Raw genomic sequence first — 26,779 nt, 5'->3', positions numbered from 1 at the left:
TGTAATTACATGTTAATTCTATTTTAACTCCACGATTGTTTAAAAATTAATAACTTATTAAGAAAAAAAGCATCTCGTGCTATTTAAAAATGCAAAGTCTGATTCTCCAATAAGCATTTAGATTTTTAAGTACTTTTTTGCATTAAACTGCCTCAATTCTTTAAAATTTTCAAACAATGGATTGAGTATTATCGTTTATAAAAGAATTTTGCATGAAAATTTTTCTTTATGGGCTGCATTGGCATAACGCCGAGTGTTGCTAAATTGTTTTTTCGCATGCTTATATACAACGAAGTTTTCAACAGCTGACTTAATCCAGGACGACTTTTATAGTACATATTTTACTTGTTTCAAGTTCTGCTTAAAAATACTGATTGTTTTATTAAAGCTTCAGTGGAAATTTCTCATTAATAAAAAGATTGTTTTCTAGCAAAGCAGAATTTATCGGCTATTATGGATTAAAATTTAACCTCAAATTAACCCCTTAACTGTGGTTTCAGAGGATGGTGCATTCATTAAAAACACTTTTTCGACAAGATAATTGCCATTCAGAACTTATAATTCGATATATAAACTGCATTGAATCCATATACGTCCGAAGTATTCCAAAAATTCAGTTGAATCAATACGGTCTTTTCCAAATCCAAAAGTGTTATCTAATTAGATAGCGAAGAAAATTAGTTAATAAATATTGCTTAAAATTAAACGTAAAGACGCTTCCTATCGAAGACAATGCTAATAACAAGTTAAGCAAACAAGATCCTTATTTTTCGTAAACATTAAATTTAAACTTTAAGACTTTAAAAAATAATTACGATAAAATATGCACTAACAGTGTTAACCTTTGCCAATCCTATGCCCACCCTGACACAGATGTGCGGAATGTAGTTTTCTTGTTCTTGTTGAATAATGATTAAAGAGCTGTATAATAGCAAAAACTTTCACTTCGGTTTTGAGGAATTCTAAACAAGCTTCGAACTATTTTTGAAGTTTTCAAGCAATAAACTCCTTATAAACACTTATGTATGACAATGCATTTCATTAATTTGCAAATGGCAAAGGATTAATTACGTATGATACAATGTAAAAGAATGCGTTACTGAATTGATCTTTGTTCTAATTATTTCGCCGCTACTTAATGACTTGGTTGGTTATTCGATTTTTAATTTTAGAAATATATCTGGCATGATTTGATTATGAATGAATTTTTCATAGATCTACTATGACTTCCAAATATTAGTATCTTTAGACGTACACTTAAAAAGTGCTAATTTTAAAAGTACTTTCCTTATTACTTAAGGGGCCGCTGTGGCCTGGTGGTAAAGTTTTGCCTTGCAGCGAAGGGTTCCAGATTCGAACCCGATTCCACCGTGTAAGAGACCTAGTGCACGTTAAATCCGTCGGGACCATTTGTGCTCCCACTGTTGTGGTGCGGAAGATGGCGAGGACGACACCCGAGATGAATAAAAATTACAAAGTCTGTCCATGGTTTTAAAAACTGGACTCTAATATAACTAAACTAAATCTGTGTCACATTTTCTTTTAACTCGGTCACTCAAAAGGGCCTTTAAAATGCCTATTCGCTTTACATGTAAAACACTCCTGTGCGGAATTCTGAAAATAAAATTCCTAAGCCCTCATGACCTTGCCAAAGGCTCCTTTTTATGCGGAAAGCGTGACGCCTCTATTGGAGTGCACGAGAAAGTTCTGCGGAGACCACGCCCACTGGTACAAAAATTTACCTTTTCCCCGAGACGAATATAAACATAGCTATTACCTGAAAGTGACGTATTAATTTATGCTACGACAGTTGTTAGAACCTCGCATCTCATAAAGCGTGGAATAAATATTGTAATTCTCGAGGGAGAAACGAAATGTATTGTAATTAAACGAACATCCAGTGTTTGCGACCTTGATAAACGTTCGTTTTTACGAGGAAGATTAATCTGCATATTATCACGTGCATATCATGTTCAGCAATTTTTCAAAAGGTACTTTATTTTTTTTTTTCTGACCGTCATTTCAGGAAGTATTGGACATTACGTAAGTAGCGCGAAATTTCTTGACTTTTTTAACAAGCCAATTTGCAACCGAAAGTGTATTCGAAAGTCAAATAAGAAATATTCAGTTTTCATATCCGATCTGTGATCGTTTAGAGATTAGTTTTCGCAAGAGACGATTCATTTTTATTAATACTTATATTTAGATCAAATACTATCAAGCCTTTTGGCGATCATTTAGTGAATGATTCCAATAAAATTATCAACTATAAAAATGCTATAATTCCCAAATCAAATTTTAAATTTTGGTAAATACGCGAAATATAATATTCTGGAAATCAAACGCCTGTTTTGTACATTGTACTCGAAGCTAACCAATTTTGCCGCCCCCCCCCAAAAAAAAAATATGGGGTAAAATGCAATGCAGGTAATTTTTTTTCCCCAAGGTCATATGTATTGAGAATCTACTTTTTAAAGTTGATCAATTTTGTTTCGCATTTGACCACACATTTAAGTTAACATGCTAATCTGTTTTTATTGGAGCTTTAATAAAAATGCGTAGCTATTTTTAAATAAAGTTCAAAATAAAATCGTAAATTCTGTATAAATTAACCGAATTATTTAATTTTTACAAAGTATATTATTGAAGTATATTTTTTAAAGTATATTATTGAATTATTATTAAAACTTGTAAAGATAAAGTTCAAACAAACGTACCGTTAAAAATTATTTTGCATGTCGCGTCAAATAAAAACGGAAAACAGCTATATATGCTAATACATAAAAAATGTTTAAATGTTTTTATACTTTAATGTGTAAGCAGGTAATCCTAATTTTATAAATATTTCTTAAAATTGTGTAACAATTAGAATGCCGTGTTTTTACCCCCATCGGCCTTCTATTGGGTCCCTTCCCTTCTTAATCCAGCGCTCTAAGCGTTTGCCTAATCAAAAATCAATCTCTGCTTTAATATGAGATCGAAAAGGATTAAACGAATCCAGAAAGTTATCGATTAGAATACAATTCGATATTGAAATCTGTTTAGTACCAAACTCTTCATAATTTTTGTAATCTTGAATTTTTACTACTTCAATAAATTTAGTATAATACAATGAGAACTTCAAATAAATTTTTTTTTTAATTTGAAGTTGTTGGGTGTTGGTCCAGAATCTCCACTTTCCGGTTTGGAAGCAATAGATTCTGACTTTTTGCAAGTTTCGGTGTATTTCACAAGCACAGAAAAACTTCGTGTTTAGTGCCTTTCAGTTTAACTGGATGTTTTATTTCAATATTCAACAAATCCTCTTCGGCAGTTCTGAATCTTTTCCAAACCGGCAATTTATTTTAAACTTTTGTTTTAAAAAAATCACTGCCCAAGTTTTATTTTGTAGCATACGCCAGTAAACTTTTCGTCTTCTGGCTGGGCGTATGCTGCATCTGGCTTCACGTGTCTAACGTTTTCCAGTTGGTGTGGGCCCAGACATTTGAAAAGGGTTGCCAGTTCAGGTATCCTCGGCATCTGATCACGGTTCAAAATTGCAAAGTCTAACTCAAAATAGCCTAATGTTTCGTAATGGGCCTTAATATAACTGAAGTGTGTAGAAATAGATGTATTTTTAGAAGTAAAGAGCACGCTGAAACGCTCTGTAACAAAAAGGCAATGAAAGACATCCGGTAAGCTAATGTATTAAGTTGCATATGAGAAATGCAAGTGCAAATCCAAGCAATAAAATTTAAAATACGCTGAAAAAATTAGATTAACAGTATTTTCTACAACAGCTATCGAATCGGTTTGAAATCTACAGTAACGCTAATTATATATCTAGTGGCGTATCGTATATTCATTTAATCGTGACGCCTTTTAAAAAGCTACACATTCGACTCTCCTAACAATGGATACTCCTTAATTTCAGATGAAGTCCTAAATATTTTTAACTGGTATCGATAAATCTTGCTCCAAAAATGGATGCGGTTTTAAACAGAAACGTTAATCCAAATAAATAATATTTGAGATAAAATAGAAATGGCTGTTTCAAATTTAATACCAATTTGTTTCGTAAGATTGTATTGCATTAAAAGAACAACGTGCAATAATTCTTGAAAAGTTTTATAGAATTTAGTTAATTTAATATTTTCCGATGTTTTATTTTAGATTTATAAATATGCAAATCGTTCCGTCTTTGAATTTCTAGTGATTCTGTATAATAGTTGGAAAAAATTTTAAATAATTGATGGTCGATGGCTTCCGTAACAATGCTCTTTTCTAAGATTTGTTTTTGAAGTTTCCCTTTAATTTTTTGAAAAAATTAAAGACAATGCACAAAAGAATATAAAAAAATCTTCAATTAACGAAATATTCGTACAAATGTCGCCAAATTGGCTAGTTTCGTATACCCCCCTCTCCATTTAAATGGAAAGAAATTACAGGGAATTGAGTAGGAAAATTTCAGTGCAATTGAATGGCGTTATGCAAAATTCCTTTTCCGAAAAAAGTATTGGGGACCAGATTCGGCGAGAATAGCTTCATGGGGTGGGGGAGCAGCTTGCGTCCAAATGAAGAGAACTGCATGTCGGGCTTTGTTCTTCAAGGATATTTGAATGCAGTTATGAAAATCGCTTGCTTATCGAGGGTCTTTGTCAATCTCCAGAGACTACAATTCATAAACAGATATTCAAGGCAGTGGAATGAAACGGATGAATATGAAATTATAAAGCTAGCCGTCTTGAACGACCAGTAGACTCGCCGGGAATATTGGTTTTATAGACTTAAACAGTTTAGGCATAAGAAAATTGTTCGTAATTCCCTCAGTCTTTTAAGCTTCCATTTGTAGTGTCAATTTAGTGTGAATTAAAACCGCGCTGTTTTAATATCCACTAATCGTATAGCACCATTTGGAAGAATTCTTCGGAAATCTAGATATTTAAAATTACCAAAACCAAAGGATTAGTAACCCCATCCCCAAACAATGACCTAATTTCGTCAATTTGTTCCCCATTTAGAAGCTCATAATTTCTTTAAGTAATAAGTGGCCATACGCTCTTCCTGCATTTTCCTAAGATATCGCAAAGATAAGATATGGATCAGACTTGACAATTTAATCGATTTCGCCAATTTTTGCCATTTTGCGTAAATAACCAATCATTAATTCTATTAATTAATTTTATCAATATAGTTTAAAAGGTTAGTGTTATTAGATGTAACACCTCATAATTGATTGAAATTACCAAATTAATACTATTAATATCATGAGCAGAAATCTGGTCTCCAAAGGCGGCTAGTTTAAAAAATTATCAAATATATAAGAATTCAAATAAATAGTATAAATCAATACATTTCTTAAATCATTGTCAAAAGATTAAATGGAGACTGGCTTACCTAATCAGACGTATGGTCATTTCCGGATGATTTTCGGCTATTCAATTGTTTTTCTACAATTCATAGAAATAACTCGCGTGTCTCGTAAAACACAAGTTATGATCTTTCTGGATCCTTATTGGGTTTTTCTAACTCTATCCTGTCGAATTTTCGCAAGTAACTCATCCAGAGGCTGAATGGGAATCACCTGCGGGAATACGACAAAGGCTGTCAACAGATGTTTTCCACTGCCATTGTGGTTTCCTGTCGTTTGAGCTGACGGCAAGGTCTATCAAATTGCTATTTTGTTGACAGGTGGAAAAAGGACAGGTTTCGTTTATACCGAGGAGATTTGCCGAAATTTTATTGCGTAAGTAAAGTTTTTCTAAATTAAAATGGTTTTTTCTTTGGGTGAGGGGAGGGGAGGTTGTATAGAACTTCAAATGCGATTCATTCAATTCTTTATTGTAAAGCATTGATATTTCTAACTACATAACCTCGCGGGAAAATTTTTGCAATGTTTATTTTAAAAGCTGTGATATTGTAAACACTCAAATATGGATTGATATATTTTGTTAGATTTTTTTTCTGTTCATACAGAACAATTTTAACTTGTGCGATTTCTTTCGAAATTTATTCATCGCATGGACAAGATTCGAACATATGCTGACGCGTATAAAATGTCGCATGTCGTAGGAAAATAAAATATAACAAATGCGCTGCATTTCGCAACTATTCGCATGGAATATTGATTTTCCTGTTTGTTAAACTATTAATGAAATGCATCTAAAATTTCATCTTGGTGTTTAATAATTATAAATCTCATACAAATGCAATCTGTTGATAACTGCGCATTAAATTACAGTGTATACATTACGAAAAAAAGCGGATGTGAAAAATCTTAATTTAATGTTAAACGATTCTTCTGAACGTTCGCTGAAGCACGCGATTGATTAAATGACACAAATAATAACCGTTTGATTTTAATAACAATAGTTAGAAATTGTGTATTATCAAATTGCATTTAAATATCCTTAATTATATTAATAAAACCAATTGCTTAATTTTTATATCATAAAAATGAATTGCATATTAAAAAATTAATTTTTCGGAAAACAAAGGAAAAACGCGAAGCACTTGGCGTTTTTATTTTTAATTAACTGATATTTTTAATCAAGTTTGACTTCAAAAAGCTGACAGTGACCTTTCTATTGTCCTAAAGAGCGCATGCGCTAAATTTATTCTAAAGCGGGCAAAAACTGTTAATTTGTATGAAAGTGAAACACCAGTCTTGCATAATTTCAAATCTTAAATATGCTGTTTCAAAAGCGTGTTAAAAAAGTTTGAGTGATATTATGGAATCAATGTAAATGGTAATTCATTTCAAAAGTTAAAAAAAATTCTTAAGGTAGGTGATTACGTAAAAATTATTTTTTGAAACAAATACAATCTGTAATTTCAATATTATTGAGAATTTTTAATAATATTGAACACGTTTCTTCATAAAACCGTTAGAATTATTTTCAAGTTATTTTCTTGAAATTACAAGGATTTTCATATTTGCATCTGAATACATTTTAAAACTATACATCTTTAAACTATTCTCGAATTCTAATCTTTAATAGAATTTTTTTACAAAAAATCTCAAATTCATCTAATGCATATTTTTTATTATAATGAATTTGAACAATTTCTCAATGTTCTCTAGTTCCTGAACTAGAGAATATATAACAATCGTATACAAATTGCATACAACTTTATTAAACTACAAAATTTGCTCAACTTGAGTCACTCGAGTTTAACCTTTTGCACTCGAATGTTTTCTGTCACGATTCAAGACGGTGCATTTTGAAATTTTATTTTTACCTTTTGATTTTTAAAAATACCTACGCAATCTTAAAGATTTAAATTCATTTTTCAAGGAAACTTAAAACAGTAGCATGTATTCGTTTTTGGTGTAAAAAAAAAACGGGTCGAGGTATTAAGTGAAAATTAGCCATCGAATTATCTTCCCGAGTGCGAAGAATTAATCTATGAAATTTTTTAAAAAAATAATGCTAAAATTACAGCAATGAAGTGTTGCGAATCTCCACCGATTAAAATATAATAAATCGCTTATCCATTTTCAAAATGGTAACTTTATTTCTCGCATAACAACTTTATGAACATATTTTATCAAATCATTCGAAGATAAATTACCATTCCGATTAGATAAATTTAAAAGATTAGACAAGTAAAGGTAATAAAGTAGTAAACGGTAAATATTACTAAACTTTTTTAATCGGTTTTAAGGAAAACTTTGAATGGAACATCAACTGTTTAACGCATTAAACAAGTTTTCTTTGGATTTTAATGTCTTGCAAGCAGCGTCATAAGAATTGAAGGACGTTATATAAGCACTTTGTTTTTAAATTGCTTTCTTCAAGATTTGCACGCCTTACACGATGGATTGAGCGTGAGTAGTTAACAAGATTGTGAAATCGCTAAACATGAATTGGTAGTTAGTCCCAGTGTTAAGAATTCCATTGTCGAATTCTTGTTTTGTATTTCTAAGTTGTCATCGTCTTCCAGAAATCGAAGACCCGTTAAAAATCTAATTTCGTATGTTAGAGACGTAATCGTTTTGGAGGTCAACAGTTTGTTCTGTATCTTTCGTCGCTTCTATTTCTGGGTTTAGTTTAGACGTATCGGCCGAAAATCGAAAGGGGAAAAATAATCTCTGGCATTTTTAAACCGGAAGAATAGTTGGTTCTACATGAAAATAAACTTCCAGTGATCGATGGATTGTATTCAGGTACGAATAAAATGTTTTGACTTTTAAATCATGATTGAAAATATTAGAAGTTTATTAACTTCAAAATCGGTTCTTAAGAGTTATTATTTTTAATGTATCTTCTACTATAAATTGATTGAAAATTCAATCTTTATTAGTAATATATATTATCGTAAATGATAGCTTTCCGAATGTTTTATGCAAATTGTAACTTTTGCTGGTTTTTCTTCAATATCTACTTTCTCTATTTTAATAGTTAACTATTGTCCAAAACACAATGATCTTTTTCTAAAACTTGTAAAGGAGCTTACTTCGTTGGAATTGTAAATTTCTCCGTTTATGAAGTGTCAAATTCTTGCATTGAATTATAGAATTTTTGGAACTTAAAGCGATATAATTTTACACAAATCACTTGGTCTCGATTGTACTTATCTAGGACTCGGCACTCAAATGTTCTTATGATCTTGCTAGTTGAATATCCACAGTTGCTGGGGATAAAATCCCCCCCCCATGTTAAAAATGCTTCAGGTTAAATTAAAAATTTCTTTAAAACATTATTCTCAAATATGGAAGTTTAAGAAATTATGCACCAAATGCAAAAAATTAGTTGCATCATTCAACAAAATCCCAAAGCTAAATTTTTTTAAAAAAATTTAAATGCAAGTTTATTTTGTATATTTATTATGCAAAATCTTTGTTTTTACCAAATGCCTCGATTCTTTTAAAACCAATTAAATATTGCATTTAAAATCAAATATCTCAAAGGTAGAGTAGTTCAGCCTAACAGTTGCTTAGCAACAGGTTATCAGTACTTTCTCGTATAAAAAAAATCGTCTGCATCTATTAAATTTGTTTTGAAAAAAAATTTATAAAAATTAAAAGAATATTGCAGAGAAATTTGGTATTATTGAAAGTGTAAAGTTTTGAATTTTAAGAAAATTTTGTGCTATAATTTGCTTCGAAGTTACTGCAGCAAAACTTTTTAATTTCTAATAAATGGAATGTTTAACTTTCGCCTTTTTAACATTAATTTAATCTGATAGTATTCTTTCGTCTTGATTGTCTGCCCAATTGTATTAGAGATGTGGAGCATATATAGTCAAAGGCATTATTCGGCATTGAAATCTTTATTTTTAATTTAAAAATAGTATTTGTGCCATACTATACTAACCAAAATTCTTTTATGCTCAGAGAAACGTCTTAAGGTGATTAAAGTGATATTCTTTTAAAATCCGGCGATAGCTAATTTCACAGCAAGTTATTAATTTTTATATTAATGTTTCAAACTTATCCACAAATGTTGAACTGTTAAAATAAGGCTATAACAAATTTTTCATGAATAAAAAAAACATAAAAATAAACCAAATCGACAGCTTTTCTTGGAATAAATCTTAAATCGTCTGCTTCTAAATTTCTTTTGGTGTTATTGCAGAATACTGTCAATATATTCTGGTCAGTTTTTACGTATTCTTGAACAATAAATTTCTAATAATTGTAATAAATATAAACTGTACGAAAATTCGTTACTGAAAATTTAATGTTAAAATTTTAATGTGTAAAATGGCTTTCGTGAGAACACTTTACTTACGACAGTAGGAAAAAACCGCTAAAAACTTGTTTAATTTTTTTAAGTAGCTGAAATTTTAAAGACTGAATAAATTAGGGGTTGTGATTTTTTTTAAACCCAATTTAGTAAATTTTAAAAGCAATAAAGTGGAATATTTAAGTGCAAGTGAAATCTGTTATTTCACCGTTGCCTAGCAACAGAATATCTGAATTTATTTGAAACAAAGCATTGTTTTGAATAGTTTGCTTTTAAAATAAACGTCGAAGGGTTATAAAATTTAATTTTCCGGAATGAAATCGGTATAATTACAAAGCATACTTGTCCTACAAATTGTAAATATTTTCGGAGTTATTGGCAAAAAATGTCATCTCACTTTTTATTATGCAATTGAATATTTTAAGTTTAAAATGGCATAATTGATCTAATATAATGCAAAAATTTCAACTCTACTGTTTTACTGTTAAAAAGGATTTGGATTACTAAGAAGACTGACATTTTTCTTTTTCATATTTTCGGTTTAATTGAATAATAGTTTTCATATAAGCTAATTTTTACTGTTTTTCATGTTTTTTTCTTAAACAATACTGGACGCTTCCAACATATTCATGATTAAATTTTCTCCATACGCACTTTTCACAACGACCTGAAAACGCTATCTATATTTTTGTAGCAGTAAACTTAGCTTAATTTACAAATATTGTAGATTTACTATAAAAGCAGATATATTCCCGAGACAATTCTTATTTCTAATATTTAAAAATTTCAGTTCCAAATGTCCTGCGATTTCCGTCTGCAGTTTCTTTGTTAAATATTCATGCGCTACAAATATTTACTAGTTACTTCCAGCCAACAGTTTTTCGCCAGCTGTGTTAATATTAACCTTTTTAGGTACATTTGACACATGAGAACGAAATATATTTTTTCTGAATTTATATTTCAATTTTTTGTAATACTAAATTGGTCAAGTTATCTCTATCATGAATAATAGGAAACGAATTTGTGCATATATAAAACCTATTGCTTTTAAATATCCAAAAAAATTGTGCTCCAAATGCAAAGTGTACCCAAAGGGTTACACCTCAGTTTTGAATCTTTTCTCAACAAAATTCTATTTGAAATCTGAACGATAAATAAGACATTCTGGTAGCTAGCAGCATCTGCAAATTAGCGAATAAAATTTTCGAAATTGGTCCATATTCTTAAGACTGGGGTAGGCTGTACTAACTTTAAGACAGGGGGCTAAGAGTTCCTATTTCAAATTTCCAAAATCTGTGCAATAGTTGACTGATCCCCCCCCCCTTCCTCCCAGAAAGCGTCTTTTTTGTTTCTGAAGTATCTGACAAATGGAAGGTGGCCTACGAGTCTTCATATGAAACGGATCCATGAAGTTGGGCTGGCTTGTTTTCTAAATTATTTTAGATATTAGATTTTGATGCACACAGGCATCAATTTAATACAATCGTAACTAAATTATTCTATAAACTTTAGTTTTGAAAAAAAAATGAATATAAATGTCGACAAAAATGTCTCCATTTCATTGAAATTTTTTAATTAGTTTAATATTTGTTTTACTGATTAGAAGTCATACTTAAATTTTTTGGTCTTCTGATTTACGAAAGATTATCCATTTTGGCAGTTGTTGAAGACATATGTCCGGATTCTAAGATCCGTCCCGGAACTCTTTATCGCATATTTACTCACGCGTACATTTCACTACTTCACCCAAGAATTCTTCGTTCCGTGACCAAAGCTTTGTCCATTCGTTCACGGGTCCTTGAACGCATTCGCAACAATTCACTCGTTCTCATAGTTCCTCTCTAATTAGCATCTTAAAATATTGTCGTTTGTATAAAGGATGTAAAAGCAACTCATTGACCTTTCTAAAATTTAGTAATGAAGTGTTATAAACAGACTTCAAATAGCACTGTTTACTATCCGTTTTTGATTTACTTCCGCGCAAAGGTGTCATTTATAGTTAAAAATGCACATTTCAATGCTAACGACAACTTGGTCTTGTAAAAAAAAAAAAAAAAAAAAAAAAAAAGTTTAACATTTCTTACCGTTATTTATTTCGTAACTATTTTCCTACTATAACTTTGAAAATTAGCATCCAAAGACAATTCATAAATTTTAAAATTATTTTATAAAATAAACTTGTATAAACTTTTTTTACTGTTCGTAGCATTTTCTTTAATCAGTTTCGACAAAATCTAAAACTCATTCAAAAATTCATAACAATGTTTCGGCCTTTACAAAATGACTTGAGTAATTTTTAATTGGATTTCCACTTTCAAAGATACAGTGTAGAAAAGGTGAAGAAAATAAACCTGACCCTCACGAGTTCTAGATGGTGTAAAATTTTGGTATTATTACTTTACTTGATAGCTATTTTTTTTACAGGTAGTATGACGTCATGGATTGGACTTCATTTGGTATGTTCATGTACACAATAAATCGATTGGGTATAAGGCTATTAAAATAACATCTTTATTAAAATATAATATAGCTTAAAAATATTTTAAAGGAATAGTTAGCAGGTATAATGGAGTTGAAAGGTTACAAAGGTGGCAAGTAATTTTAACAATAAATTCTTTGCACTCGGAGACCTTTATATTTTGACCTTTATTTTGGCCTTATAATTATACTAATTTCTTTCTTTTAATATATTTTGATCTTTCTTTATTTTGTATGTGCAGATGCTGAATTGTAAAAAAAAATGTTTCGAAAATTCACGTTAAGAACATATTCCAGCCAGAAACACTCGCGAAGTGCGTGTTACAGGGAAAATTTGGCACGATTTTCAGAATCGTAATCTAAACGTTAATACATTCAATGCCTTGGGAGTCACCGGTGATCGCACTTGACTGGAATGTGGCGCCTTGGGAGTCATTGATAGGCTCGCCTAGATTTCTAGAAATGATTAATTTGGGCACATGTCAATATCTGATTCTTAATACCATCGTTATTGTAATGGTGTGAAGAAAGTAATACATTGCAAAGTTTGTTTTTATTTAAAATGCAAGCCTATTCTTCCACATCGAGATATGATATTAAAGCAACTCAAATATGGGGCGAGTCAATAGTCTTTACAATACACGCATCTTTTTGCACAAAGAAGTCATGACATGTACAAATCTTCACGTGTGAATTTGATTTCCCAACAGCACGAAGGGAATATTCACGATCTAGTTCTTTTGAGAACTTAGGATTATCACACTGTTTCAATTGCGTGGTTAAATTTTAGCTGTTGACACTTAAGGTATTGAACTTAAAACTCTTTTAGTTGAATTTTACGTGAAGGCTGGATTCGTTAAAATTCGGAAATTTACACTTTAAGTTAGACTTACAATGATATCGGTAAACTCTTAATTGGTCCAATCCACCCGCGTACTTTGAGCCTTTTTCAAAGATCCACCTCTTAAGGAGAACTTTATGCATTTTTCATTTCGACGTTTGGGAAAATTATATTAAAATATATTTTAATAAACTTGGTTAGATAAAAGAATTCATTGTAAATGTTATTTTCTTGCAGGTTGCATGATCCAAGATGGCAGAGCTTGTATCCATCCAAAAGTTCGATTCCCCTTCATTTGACGGAACGCCTCCCCGATGGGCAGTCAGGGTTCTTGTCCCTCCCGGCACTAAAGGAAAGGAAGGAGCAGCGTGGTCAGCAAATGGAGGTTTTGACATATCAGCGGTCGATTCCGGAACACCGTCCAGTGGTAGCGGCTTCCACTCCCGCCGGCCACCGGTCAGTTTACAGTGGCAAAACATCACGCTTACTACTAACAATGGTAAGATTTTTTTGGTCTTTGGTATCCATACTAAAAAATCTGGAAAAATAGTGTAACCATAAAATTTCCCTATTTGGCGGCATCTGCAGCTAAAACGAATGAACGAATTGAAACCACATTTCATATAGACTGCGGAAGGCATGAGAAAATGAATTCAGCAGAAAAATTGGTACCAAAGGTTGCCGATAGGGGAAATACTGGCGCTGTTGGAGTACAATTATCAGTGAATTCATGAAACTCGCGGAGAATCTTATTCTTCAATATTAAGGTCCCCTAGACGTCGTGCGTTATTTTCAATATTCTGCCCTTTTCTGTACAACCTATTGAATACGTTGTATGACGATGTTTGGTACTTCTCCACTGCTGCGTGTAAACTGTCAGTTTCGATGTTTATAACAGCCCGTCTTATTTGGCTTCCACACATATAGGTTGCTTAAGAACAGCCATGGCATTATATTGCCTAGTGTAGAACAGTTTTACCAGTAAAGCATGCTGCAGCAAGGTGGGTTTATGTTAAGCACATCAACAGTCAATCGCGGACAGCAGTCAAGAACACCAAAAGTTAAGAATGAACAGCTAACAGGTCGTTTGCTCTTTTCACAAGGAATGCATTTCGCTGTTGTCGCGCACTAGGAATTTTACATAATCTCGATATGCAAATTTCCTCGTTCGTACGTGACAGCAGTGCCAATATTTCTACTATTGGTACTATTTTTTTCTTCGGAATTTCTTTCCATGCTTTTCATAGTCTGTATACGAAATGTGGCTTCGTTTCGTTCATTCGTTTAGCTCTAGAAGCCGCCAAACAGGGAACGTTATTTTATGGACGTACTGTATTGCAGTATCCTTTAAAATGGACTTCCACGATTCACTTTCGAATACTACAAAGCATTGAACAGGTACAAAGTCGAAAGAAAAGTGATAGTGTATGCTTGCATTTTCATTAAGAAAAGTTTGTTAGAATGCTTCACTTGTTAATTTTACAATGCAAATTGCATCTGAACCAGAAATGCAGTTTCACCGAGAAATATTGCGAATAAAAGTGGATGTACATTTTTCCTGTGCATCTGCTTAATTTACCTTGAAATGATAAATGCGATGAAATGAAATTCATCTTGATTGTCTGTTGACGTGCTATACACGTAAATAGATTTTAAGGAAGTAAAAATGATTTTCACAATCAGTCAATTGAAGATTGTTTGCCAGAACAATTTACATGAGCAATCTTGGATGGAAAATTCAGTCATTTAGGAGATAATCTTTTTTGACTTTTACAAGGTGTCGGCTACTTCGTGTGGCTTAGCTTCAAGTTACAATGGATTCTTTTTGGCTCTATCATCTGTGGTGGTAAGAATTTCACAAATGGTTAAAATCGACTCTTGTAGGTGTCGGAATTGTCCAAATCACAGGCAAAATTGATGTATTACAAATTTTATAAGGGAAACATTTCCGAACAAAGTAATCCATCGGTACGATTAGTAATATTCGGAAGCAAGATTTGCAATGAATCTCTGGTTAACTTAAGGCATTTACAATTCTATTTATTCCTAATTAACAGTATACCGGGGTGGCATTATAAAGGCTGATTTTGTTGAAAGTTAAGGTTCAAGCTCCGAAAGCCAATTCCACCCAAGAACCCTTCTTAAACGTTCAAAGAATTCAAGTTTTTCGCAACTTTTGCAAGAACTTGATGTTTCTACTGCTTGGGTGTCGTCCTCGTCATCTGACCACAGTTCAAAATTACGAGACACGTCTTTGCTGTTTCTAAATGGAATACTTGTAGCTTATTAAATGAAATTCACCATAGGTTCGTGCAAATCCTCATGCCGGATAAAATAATGGATTTGAAAATAAAGAATAGAATGTCTAGTTTTTGTAAGTGATTCGTGTTGTCAAAACACTCCTAATAAATGCAGTGGTGAAAATTATAACTATGGGATCCATTTCCGACTTTCATTCGGTCATAAAATAAGCATTTCATCGCCGAATTCTTTTTTCAGTCTGAAATCTTGGATTATACTAAACAGAAAACTGCATAAATCGTAAGTCGTCGACATATTTCATAACATAATATGATAAACTATTAAACTCGCAGTTCTTATAGTATAGCCATTATTTCAATTAAAAAAAAATTAGAACGTTGCGATTGCTTGAACAGTCATTAGTTGACTAGTTTGCAAGTAAGCTGTTCAACTTGAATTTTTATATACAGGTTTCTGAATTCATGGGCAAAACTTTGAGGTTGGGGAAATACATATAATTAACGTTTTTATATAGCAACATGGCGCCGGAGTTGGAAAGTGTAGGCGGAAAAAAGCGTTTTTTCTTTATATATTTTTTGCATGTTTTTATAGCAGACAATGTACAAGTTCAGTAACGTAGCTTTAATAAAAATGAATTGTTTCAGAACAAATATCGAATATCAGAGGTTTATTTAGTTTCCATTATCGAACCGTCTGTAAACTATTTTGAGTTTGACTGCCATTACAAGGCCGCGGTGACCTTGTAGTATGGTCTCGGCTTCGGAACCGGAGGGTTATAGGTTCGAGACGTGATTCTACCGAAGAACCGTCGTGTAACGGGTTTGGTGCACGTTAAATACGTCGAGGCCAATACGTCGGGGCCTCTGGTGTAGTATGGAAGTTGGGAAAAGCTGGTGCCCTCTCGGGTGTAGTCCTCATTTGACCGCGGTTCAAAATTGCAAGGTACTTCCCAAAATGGCCCTAGTGTTGCTTTTAAAAAACGGGACGTTAATAATTAAACTTGACGGGCATTACGCGAGCTTCAAATGATTCTTTGCTGTTGGAGAATATTTTTGCATGATAGAGCAATATACACACTATGAGAAATTAAACATGCTTCTTATGTACAGGATTGCAAACTGTAACGGAAGAATGGCTTCAAGGTTGTTCCATGAAAGGTTCCTCAACTGGACAATTCTGGATCAAACATTTCATAAAATAAACCGCTCTTGATTGAATTTTCATGCACTTTTTGATAGACGGATCCTCAGCCCTTGTTTAAACTGCCTATACTTTCCATTACCGACCCGATACTGTTATACAAAATTTCACGCATCTTTCTTACCGATAAAGTTTGACTCGTGAATTCATGGAGACCTTATGTGCTTAATGAATCTGTCTTGATTCTGTCCGTTTAATTCCATACATTTTTCATAATTCTTTTTCAGGCAAGCCCATTTTAAAAGGAGTAACTGGCAGTGCCAGTACTGGTGAGTTGACGGCCATCATGGGACCTTCGGGGGCTGGAAAATCCACTCTCCTCAACGTTCTGTCCGGTTTCACGTAAGTAGATCCTTTCTTTTATTCACCGTGATGTAACATTCTATTCGAAGTGGATTCAAACGATTAGTGTGAGTCAAAATGTGTAGGCTTAGGATTTTGTTTAAGCCGGGTATAAACTATAAACCATCGACTGAAATATCTTAACTTTTCTCCAGACGCTAATGTTGTCCAATCAATGACGATGCTCGATTTGCTGAATTTTGAATTCGAATTCAAATCAACTGATAGTTTTGTTTTCTGGCATCAGAACCATACTTTTAAATCATAAATAATATATTAATCGTATTACAAACTTGTTACATCCGGAAACTTGTCGAAAATTTTTTGTTCTTGAAGGGATAGATTTTGTAACGCAATGTGAAATCTATATTGCTGTTGGGCAGTCTTCATCTAAAAATCCGGTAAACGTCAATGATACAATCCGATTATTTTATCGCCAAGACACGAGATGGTATCGTGCTTTTGGCGATACTTTGCCTAGATCTGAACCCTAAATTTCACTTTTATGTTTAAGTACAATTTCTAGTGTATTTTAGAAGTTAGGAAAAAATTTTTATAGACTTCATCATGCATTTGATGCAAGATGAAGTCTATGAGGTTTTTAGACTCTAATCGGCCGTAAAAAATTGTAGATTGAAAAATTCAATTAGAGTTGCATACAAATACAATTTTCGACATAATTTCCTCCAAGATTCAAGCACTTGTCATATCAGTAGGCCAAGTTTTCGATCCTATCTTCGAAGAACGCTGCCTCAAGTATGTATTTTATCAAGTTTTAAATGCTAAACATCTATGTATAACTTTAATTTGCGTCCTATCAGAACAAAGTGTTTAAAACAGCTTTTTTTATGCAGATTCCTTGTCGTATTTATGCTCGGCAAAGTATTATTCCTTATCGTAGTTATTATTAACCTAGATATAAGGGGAAGGATTAAATTATGTATACTATATAAAAACGTTATTCTTGCGCCAGTCAACAAAAACGCCTTTCCCTCCCGACGTGGAAATTTTTCGGATCGTACAAAATGTGAAGTCATACTTCACTTGGTTGGGACACTGTCCATCCTATCAAATATCGTCTTGGAAACGAGGTTGTATTAAATACCTTGAGTAAACTGAGGTTCCTCGTATGTTAAATATTTGTCAATCTTTTTACCGTTCCTGTGAAAATGGTTATCTGGTTGTGGTTGAAAATCGAATTCAGGCTTCTAATGGTTCTCGTGTAGCTTCTTAACGGGACGGTAACTGCACTACAGAAAGCATTAATTTTTAATCCCGAATTCAAAGGCTGATATGCGATAAATCTGATATGCGAAGGAAAACGCCCATCTAGACTATAAAACGTCTCGGCGAAGTCTTTTCGTGGCAGCATCGCTGTGACCTTTGTCGCTAGTTTCACTTGCTGCTTCACACAACCTACTTTCGCCGTCTTTTTGTGAACGCCGTAACTGGAGCGTTCGTCTGTAGATCGCGAATTCGGTCATGCGCCGCACATGAGCAAACAGCGACTTCTGTGTTGGTATCCTTTTGTTTGATACTTCTTTATTTATTAATAAATACAAACGGTTTACTTAATTCTGCCAATCTTAGATTAAGTTGTCTTGTAGATAAATTTTATTGACTTGAGTTGCTTCAGGGAGAAACGGGATCCTTTAAAGGGGAGGGCGTTAAGCCGATCGCGATCGACTGGTGGACCACCAAGGCATTTTGGTGAGGCTGCCTTTACTAAGACTTACAACGCGCATACTGAGAGAAACATTTATGGAACACCGATATAATATAAATGTAATCTCTTTATCACTTGAAGAAAACGAAGTTTTTCTCCTTCAAAATGACATAATTTTGAAAGCCCGAATTTCATAACCCAAGAATAACTTTTGGAGTCGAATGGATGAAGTATCCAACTTAAAACAAGTTTCATATCATTTAACATCGTTCTTTGGCTTTACCTGTGAATCTGTATTTTCAACGATGAATATAAAACAATATATCGTTCCCGTTTCGCAGACTACCTCTTGGAATCTAGTGCAAGATTAGCAGTTAGTAATTATATGCTGAGATATTCAAGGTTGGCAGACAGTATGCAAACTAAATCTTCTACCAACTATCGCTACAAGAGCTTTAGATGACAAAATTTTTTAATTTTTTTTAATTGTTTGATATTAAATGCACCATTTCATATTATTAGACCTGTGGCTATTATATTTTATTTTGCTATTATGTCTGTAGTTATGTAGGCAAGTACATATTTCATATTTATTGTTATAATAAATATTGTAGACGTTTTTTCAAAGCGGTATTTATTGCAAGGATCTTGTACACTGCAATGATGGAATCGATTTACTCGACTTCAGTCTGAAGCTATAATTATTAGCACCTTAATATATTGTTGCAAAATTTTTCTACAACAAAATACCGTCGATCAATCATAATAGCGTAACGCATTTAATCGCTATAGTTCAACAGCTTGCTTGCTGTCTAATACTCCAGTTTCTTTACTTGTCGGCGACTCCGACTCCTCTCACACACACAACTTCCTTGCAGCTTCAGAGTGCTCGTCTTTTATAGTTCCGGGTGGCGGGGCTAGAATCTTCAGACCAATCGGGGCGTACCTGGGTGTATCTTGGTTCCTACTGGATGGATCGTGAAACTTCTCGAACTTTCTAGTATGATATATTTAGTCGCTCTCAGGTTATTGACGCGGCAGCTGCTCAGCACCGATCTTGCAACGGTCTTTCTCACGATAACACTATTCGTGCCGGTTAGCAAAATTAGATTTGTAACAATATTGACTAATTTTGCAATGTATAATTCCCATTGTTAAACATAAACTCTGTTTACGTTCCACGCTCATGTGAGTATAGATCAGCGACATGGTCTCCCAAGAACTTTCGTCTGCTATTGTGAAATAAAGATGTCCCCCCCCCGCAAGGGCAAAAAGAACGGTTGCATATTTCTTGCATCCGAATTACTGGAAAAAGCAGCAGAGTTTAAAAATGGAGCTTAATTTTTCACGATTTCTTTATTTTGAAGGTAAACCTTATTAATGAATTGCCGCTGACGACCAGTTATCTTTAAGGTGGGTTTACACTCAGCCAGTTAAGATTCCAATAAATCACTCATGCACAGAAGGCAGATTGCGCATGCGCTCAGAGCGGAAAATAGCAAGTTCTTGCTTCGACGGGACGAATACTTTCTACTGCAGTTCCCGTGCATGCATGGTTTTATTGGATGGTTTGTAGCTGGTTGAGTGTAAACCCATCTTTAATTTTTTTAAAAATAGCGGAGATTTATGTTCAACAATTCCGCTACAGTAACAGACATTGTGTTAAATTCTGTTTATTGTGTACATGTGCTTCTCTTATGGAAGCCAATTCCATGACATTACAATGCAATTAAAGCTTAGTAATATATATTCCGTTTTTCACAGTATTTTTATTTTTGCTTTGCATGGTCTACTAAAACAATTCTTCTTAAAAGTTGCAAATTTTATGTTTTTAATTTTCCTTAATTTTGACAATTTTAATTGAAGAAAAACCAAATAAGATTTTAACTTAGAAAAAAATCCTCCTGATTTTTGTCATGAATTAATCATGACTATAATACCTAGTATTTCATGGATATTCATATCGTGAATTATATTGCCGAATCATACGAGTTCAGCCTTTCATTGTTGGAAGTGGTATACATGTATTCTTCATATAATGGAATCGCACATTTCCGCACATATATCTAAATCTGATACACAAAATCCTAAGCAAAAAGCTTTTATTCAGAAGTAAAGTGTCTCGCCGTTCAAGAATTCAAACAATTTCTTTTTTACAGGCGTGCCAAAGTGAATGGTCAAATCACAGTGAACGGGGCTCGTCGGGACATGCGTGTATTCCGCAAGCTCTCCTGCTACATCATGCAGGATGACCACCTGTTGCCCCACCTGACGGTGCGAGAGTCCATCCAGCTGGCGGCCAGGCTGAAGATTCCCTCCAGCGTCTCGAATCAGGAGAGGGAGAAAGCGGTGAGTCGGTGCACATATCAATGCACATAATGCACTTCGAGATTCACTTGGTCATGATTGGGGCACATATTTGTGCTAATTAAGAGGTGGACTTTTTGACATCTTCTAGTTACGAGGTGGTAAGAAAGAAGCCATCTAATTAGATGGCCCAAATTAGATATGTCTATATACTATTGAATTGATTTTAGATGACGGGGTGTTTTCTGTTTTTCATTCCTGTCATTTGTCAAAATGAAACCAAATATGTAATCGGATAATTACGGTGTCTTGCCTGCTGTCCACAATTGCGACTTGTTTCCACACATTCATTAAATCAGTGACAGACAGAATCTAAAAGTGCTCGTAAAACTTTTTTACCAAACCTAAAGTAGGAACCTCTCGGCCTAGTGTCAAAATATTGGTATCGAGATCATGCAATTAAATGACACTTTCTGCCGTCTTTTGACTATACTAGAAACGAATATAATATAGATGATTCGATATAGTTGGCTGATTCACAGGCGAGTCGCATTGGAGGCACTATATTAAATCATATATCTTAAGGGGTCTCGTATTTGCTTTCCATCTGTAGCTTGTCATTTAAGTAAAGATAAAGTACTTAAATTCTTTTGGTTCTCAAATCCCAAGATATTTTTGGTTCTCAAAGTAAAAGTGTAAAGTTTTAAAAAATTATTTTCGGATATTGGAAATTCAGATTCTCTATTTTGAACTAATCAAATATTTCATTGGATTCTCTTAATCAGGTCGATGAATGTATAGAGGCTCTGGGTCTGACTGAGCGGCAAAACAATAAAGCCAGCCAACTTTCTGGAGGACAGAGGAAGAGGTTGTGCATTGCTCAGGAACTAGTCTCCAACCCGCCTCTCATCTTCCTCGACGAACCCACCAGGTAGATAACTCCAATTTTGTAATATACTTTCATACAAATTTTTCTTTATATGAACGTAATGAGTTTTTAATATACACCAGTGTCAATTATCTGAAATATATGGCATAAATAAGTAAACAATTGTCAAATCTTTTTTAAAATTCCAATTTTGATCTAGGAATTACTAATTCGAGGATGCATCCTATCTGGGACTTAATTCCTATAACACAAGAGTATATACCGAATTTTGAACGAAATGTTTTGAAGTTGTTAGGTTACCCGAATGAAAAGTGGGCAAGGTGAATGAGAAGAATCTTAGAAATCGGGAGAAATTGCCATGGGCATTGTAACAAAGGTCCCACAATATACGTAGCAGGTCTATACCTTTGCTGTAGAGAGATGGTTGTTGATTCTTGAGGAAATCCTGCACAGCTTCCTTTACTTCGTCATCCGAATGGACGACGCAATGCTCTTAAATGCCCCAAAGATATGGAAGTCTCAGGGTAACAAATATGAATTGTACGATGGGTGTTCCAACACTTCCCAACGGAATTTTAAAGTCGTCTGGGTTTCAGGAGGACGGGCATTATCACGGAGGAAGATCACTTGTGTTCCATTGTGCCGGTATGGACGCATCTATGTATAAGATGATTTTACTTTCGATTTCCTCTCCACGAACAGCTTTCACTGTAGAACGCCGTATGCAGTGCATGCCTCCTACTGCCCTTTATATCCCCGTTCGGTGACGCTGCTATGACTGCAGTCATTCTGGCGCAGTTGAAATTGTCATCTTTTCATGTGGGCAATCCTTATAAAAGTATGCAAGTTGAACTTTAAGCCAATTCTTAGTAGTGAAATATTATAAGCTTTTTTGAACCTCACAAAAGATGCAAATCGTGCAGTGGATGAACATTTTGTGCTGCCTAAAAGTGGTATTCAAGAGTGCTTAAGTGCGTCCAATTGGTATTCGTTATTAAATGGTTCATTCAATTAAAATACTTAATTGCTTAACAATTGCGATTAATTCATTAGTTCATAAATTAATCTCTTTGAAACAAATGTGCTGGTTAGGTTAGGGATGGCAGGGTCGTTCACAGCAATTCATCAGATTCGAAAGAAAACATTTAAAACAATCCTTCATATAGTGACCATCTTGATCGAATCTTTTGCAGTGGCTTGGATAGCTCTTCATGCCTGCAATGTGTCCAATTGTTGAAGTCGTTAGCTGAAGAAGGCCGGACAGTGATTTGCACAATTCATCAACCCAGTGCCCGGATATTCGAGCTATTTGATAAGGTAAGTTTGAGTGATCATTTAATGTTGAAACACTTTATGTATAATCAATAATTTCAAACCAAGTTGATTTCAATTTAACTGCCCATTTAAACCAATTCAGATTTGGGAAATCTATCGAGTGGGATCCCAATCGTTCCTTATAAGTGGTGCTAAAAATTCCACAAATGACAATCTTTAACGTGGTTGAAAATGGCGGGTTGGATTCGTTATTACAAACCTGATAATATTAAGCAATATAGTGATGATTCTAGTAAATATTTTTGTGTGGATTTGAATAAGTAGATTCATGAACAAAGAATTTTGATAGTATAAAACAACAGTGATTTTGACAAAGCAATAGCATTAACAGCAATCGTATCAAACTACGCCCACTGTAATTAAACGCTTCTATAAAACCTTCCATAGTATATTCATGACATTTGCGAGCAAAACCGTTAAATTATATTTAGTAATTTGGATCTCTAATGAACAAATTTATATAAATACTGAAAACAAGATGAGTTTGATATCGCGTTTATGTTAAAATCCGTTTTCCGGTGAGGGGGAAAAATGCAAGTTTAAAACATTTCTTTTAAAATTAATAGAATTAAATGCAAACATTGATCCCCCCCACAATGAAATAGTCTCATTTACTGATAACCCAATATTATCTCCCCCTTATACGATTCCGCATACACTTGTCATGGGTTTAGAAATGCTATTCTACATTTTTGGGATCCCGTGAGCTTGTTTTTAGCATTATATTGTTGGAGACTATTAAATAGTTGCATTAGATTCCGTATACCTATCCATTTAACGTCGGACGTTCTTTTCCAGCTGTACATGTTGGCAGAAGGTCACTGCATTTACAGAGGATCGACTAAGAACCTCATTCCTTTCTTGAGCGAGCAAGGTCTATCTTGTCCCACATACCACAATCCAGCGGATTTTGGTGAGTTATTTGTATAATTTTCTTTGTATTTTACATTTAACGGAATTCACTCGTGACATTATTCACATATTAAACGTAATCAAGCACCGTCATCTGAATTTGCAACTAACTATTTGGAAATATTGCACTGAATGGCAAAGTGCTCATATTCCAGCCATTTAACATCATGCTGTGCTGTTACGCTTGGCGCAGCATGGTCAAATATAGCTTTTGAGCCAACTCTACTGTGATGCTTTATAAGCATTTAGTGCTAATTTTTTGAGCAAACAAGATGTGTTACTGTTCCGCTTTTGCCAGTAATAAAACCAACGTGACAATATTTAAGCGTCGCAACTTACTAGACAAACACTACATGAAGAATCGTATGTTAAGGGGACTGAAACCAGCTGCAAATCATCCAGTAAAACCATACGTGCGCTGAAATTGTATAGTAGCAAGTACTTGTCCCGTCGAGACAGCAACTTGCTGTTGCCCTCTTTCTCAGCGCATGTGCAATTTTCCTTCTGCGCATGCGGGGTTTACTGGCATCTTTTTAATTGGCTGAGTTTAAATCTGCCTTTATACAAAATTGGTATATAATTGATAGTTTTATCCAAGTTTCTTCAACTTGGATACCTAGCTTAAGGGCGATTAGAAAACTTTGAACCAGGAGGAAACATTAGCGCCGAATGATTCCATAAATCCTTGGGTATTATCAACAAAAACGGTAAATTATCTCCATTAACGAACTCATTAGAATCTTACCACACTTAAATTTTTAACCAGGTACGACGAAATATTTCAATGCAAAACGAATTGAATATTAATTTCCCGGTTAACAAGTTTAAAATAAGTCCTCCATGTTCTTGCATCCAAACTGGAATCGATAAAACGTCTGTTCGCATTTGGGACCTGAATCTCTCCACTTGCATTGAGGTCCCGAGAAGTTAAAAGCTGGGATCTTGATTTAGAATGTAAAGGTATAATTGCAATATTCGTCTTCTTTCGGCAGCAACGGAGGTGGCGGCAGGCGAGCACGGCGACTGGATCTGGAAGCTTAAGACGGCAATCGACAACTATGATGGAGCCAATGATGTCACGTCTTTGGCTGACGAGTCTTTCATCTTCGATGGGCGCACTGAACTCGGATTGCAGGCTTCTACTCTTTGCCTATTGGAAGATCAGGTGGAGAACAAACCTTCTCTCTTAAAGGTAAGCCTTCGAATTGTGTGGTACACGATCAATCTGCATTGTTTAACCTTCCGGTACAAATTCTGTAACCGTAAAATTATTTATCACTTATTTCTATTTTGCAAAGATGTTAACGCCTTGTAGGCAATCTTTTTGTCCTGTTGCAACAAGACGTGCCTTGTGAATATAGACTTCTTGTAGACCATTCCGCCACCACTGAACTGAGCAGTATCGATATTTCTTTGTAGTCGACTGTCTATTGTAGTCACTTAAAATAAGGGTATTGGAGACGAATATCACACCAAGGAAGATGGGAATTAAAATTATGGATCTGAAGCTGACAATGGAAAATCAAGTCCTAGTTGAGTTAAGAACAATGGGAATGGTCATAAAGTTGAGGCAATTAACAGACATCCGAATGTGTGAAATGTAGGCAAGGCTACAACACCACAGATTAAAAAGACGGATATCATTACATACAATGTGGAAATAAGCGAGGCCGAAATGGAGAAATTGGATTTCTTCAATTGACTTACTAGGAACAGGTGGGTTATATATATGATAAAATAAAGACCAAGTTCAACTCGCTTGGTAATAAATTTGGTCCCATTAGAGTTCCGTATAATTCAAGATAAATCATGACTAAGTGGCTTTGTATAGTATATACTTAAAACATATGTGGAGCCCCTTAGATGTCATAACTAAGATTTTTGCATGTCCGATCAAAATGTATGCAAAAAGAAAACTCTGCCAAGTGGTTTGAATCGCATAATTATAAACAGCAAAATGCAGAAATAGTATCACAAAAGGATAAGGGTTATAATGCAAGCGAACCACACTGCAACATTTGAGAACTGCCTTATATTTATCAGGGAGGGATCAGTTGAACAAATTAGGGTTAATAAACCCTTAAATAAAAATTTCTTGACCAGTTATTCAACAATCTTGGACCGCGTAAATCTGTCGTTATATAGAACTGGGGGGGGGGAATACACAGCTTCCTAAGCAGTGTTAAATTGTTCATGGCTCTAAAGGTTGAAAAAAGATGGCTATTAATTTCTCTCGTTGAAATTTCAATCTTAAATTAATCTTGTGTTTCCCTTAATTGTCAAAAAAAGTTGTTATCATATAAATAGGAAGTTAAAATATTCCACGTTCTAAAAGCGTGTTCCATTCCATTACCAGGAGGCTGGAATTGACAGAGGCTAGAATTTTTAGTCGGCTAGCTGGGAACGAAACCTCATTACGAATTAGGACTGCGGGCTTCATTTTCGCGCACTTTGCCGTATTTACATAGCATTTATTTAGTGAAGTAAATTAAGTCGCATTTTCAGAGACATCCACTACTTTTCGATAACTCCAGCAGACACCCTATTTAATAATCGTTTGTTTATTACGACCCCGTGTAAAATGTTCTTATTTTAATTTCGATCTGTAGGAGAACGCCTTGGAAAGCAGCTTCGGTGGTTATGCTACCAGTTCCTGGAATCAATTTAAAGTTCTTACGTACAGGAGCTTAATTTGCACGCTTAGAGAACCAGTAAGTATCCTAAAGTACCTTGCCAATTTTTAATCCTTCAATTCCTTTTTAGATATTTGAATGAATATTTTTATTGCAAAGCTCTAGTTTAGTGTTTACTGCTGGCGTCCTCGACGAAATACGAGGCAAAATCATCAAATATGATGCTTGACCATATAAAAAATA

General features: G+C 34.1%; 2 protein-coding genes across 4 annotated transcripts in view; one reads left to right on the top strand and one right to left on the bottom strand.

The window, feature by feature from the left end:
- Positions 1 to 5,503, bottom strand: part of LOC129956464 (CUE domain-containing protein 1-like) — a 45,059-nt gene extending 39,556 nt beyond the window's left edge. Inside the window, exon 1 of the mRNA XM_056068357.1 lies at positions 5,377 to 5,503. The gene's annotated coding sequence lies outside the window, so the exon portion shown is untranslated. The remainder of the gene's footprint in view (positions 1 to 5,376) is intronic.
- The window catches only part of LOC129956463 (ATP-binding cassette sub-family G member 1-like), a 35,259-nt gene that overhangs the window by 3,631 nt on the left and 4,849 nt on the right, over positions 1 to 26,779 (top strand). The window contains exons 1-9 of one of the 3 annotated variants that reach the window (XM_056068354.1): positions 5,587 to 5,725; positions 13,228 to 13,489; positions 16,680 to 16,794; positions 20,620 to 20,809; positions 21,553 to 21,698; positions 22,850 to 22,973; positions 23,790 to 23,904; positions 24,896 to 25,095; positions 26,513 to 26,614. In XM_056068354.1, the coding sequence (XP_055924329.1) occupies positions 13,243 to 13,489; positions 16,680 to 16,794; positions 20,620 to 20,809; positions 21,553 to 21,698; positions 22,850 to 22,973; positions 23,790 to 23,904; positions 24,896 to 25,095; positions 26,513 to 26,614 (1,239 nt within the window). In that variant the 5' untranslated portion in view covers positions 5,587 to 5,725; positions 13,228 to 13,242. Of the gene's footprint in view, positions 1 to 5,586; positions 5,726 to 7,866; positions 8,150 to 13,227; positions 13,490 to 16,679; positions 16,795 to 20,619; positions 20,810 to 21,552; positions 21,699 to 22,849; positions 22,974 to 23,789; positions 23,905 to 24,895; positions 25,096 to 26,512; positions 26,615 to 26,779 lie in introns of those variants that run through there. The other 2 variants (XM_056068352.1, XM_056068353.1) reach the window with 2 other exon arrangements.

The sequence above is a fragment of the Argiope bruennichi genome, chromosome 11, assembly GCF_947563725.1.
Source record: "Argiope bruennichi chromosome 11, qqArgBrue1.1, whole genome shotgun sequence".
NCBI classification, from domain to species: domain Eukaryota; kingdom Metazoa; phylum Arthropoda; class Arachnida; order Araneae; family Araneidae; genus Argiope; species Argiope bruennichi.
This window is presented reverse-complemented; position numbering and strand designations above follow the sequence as displayed.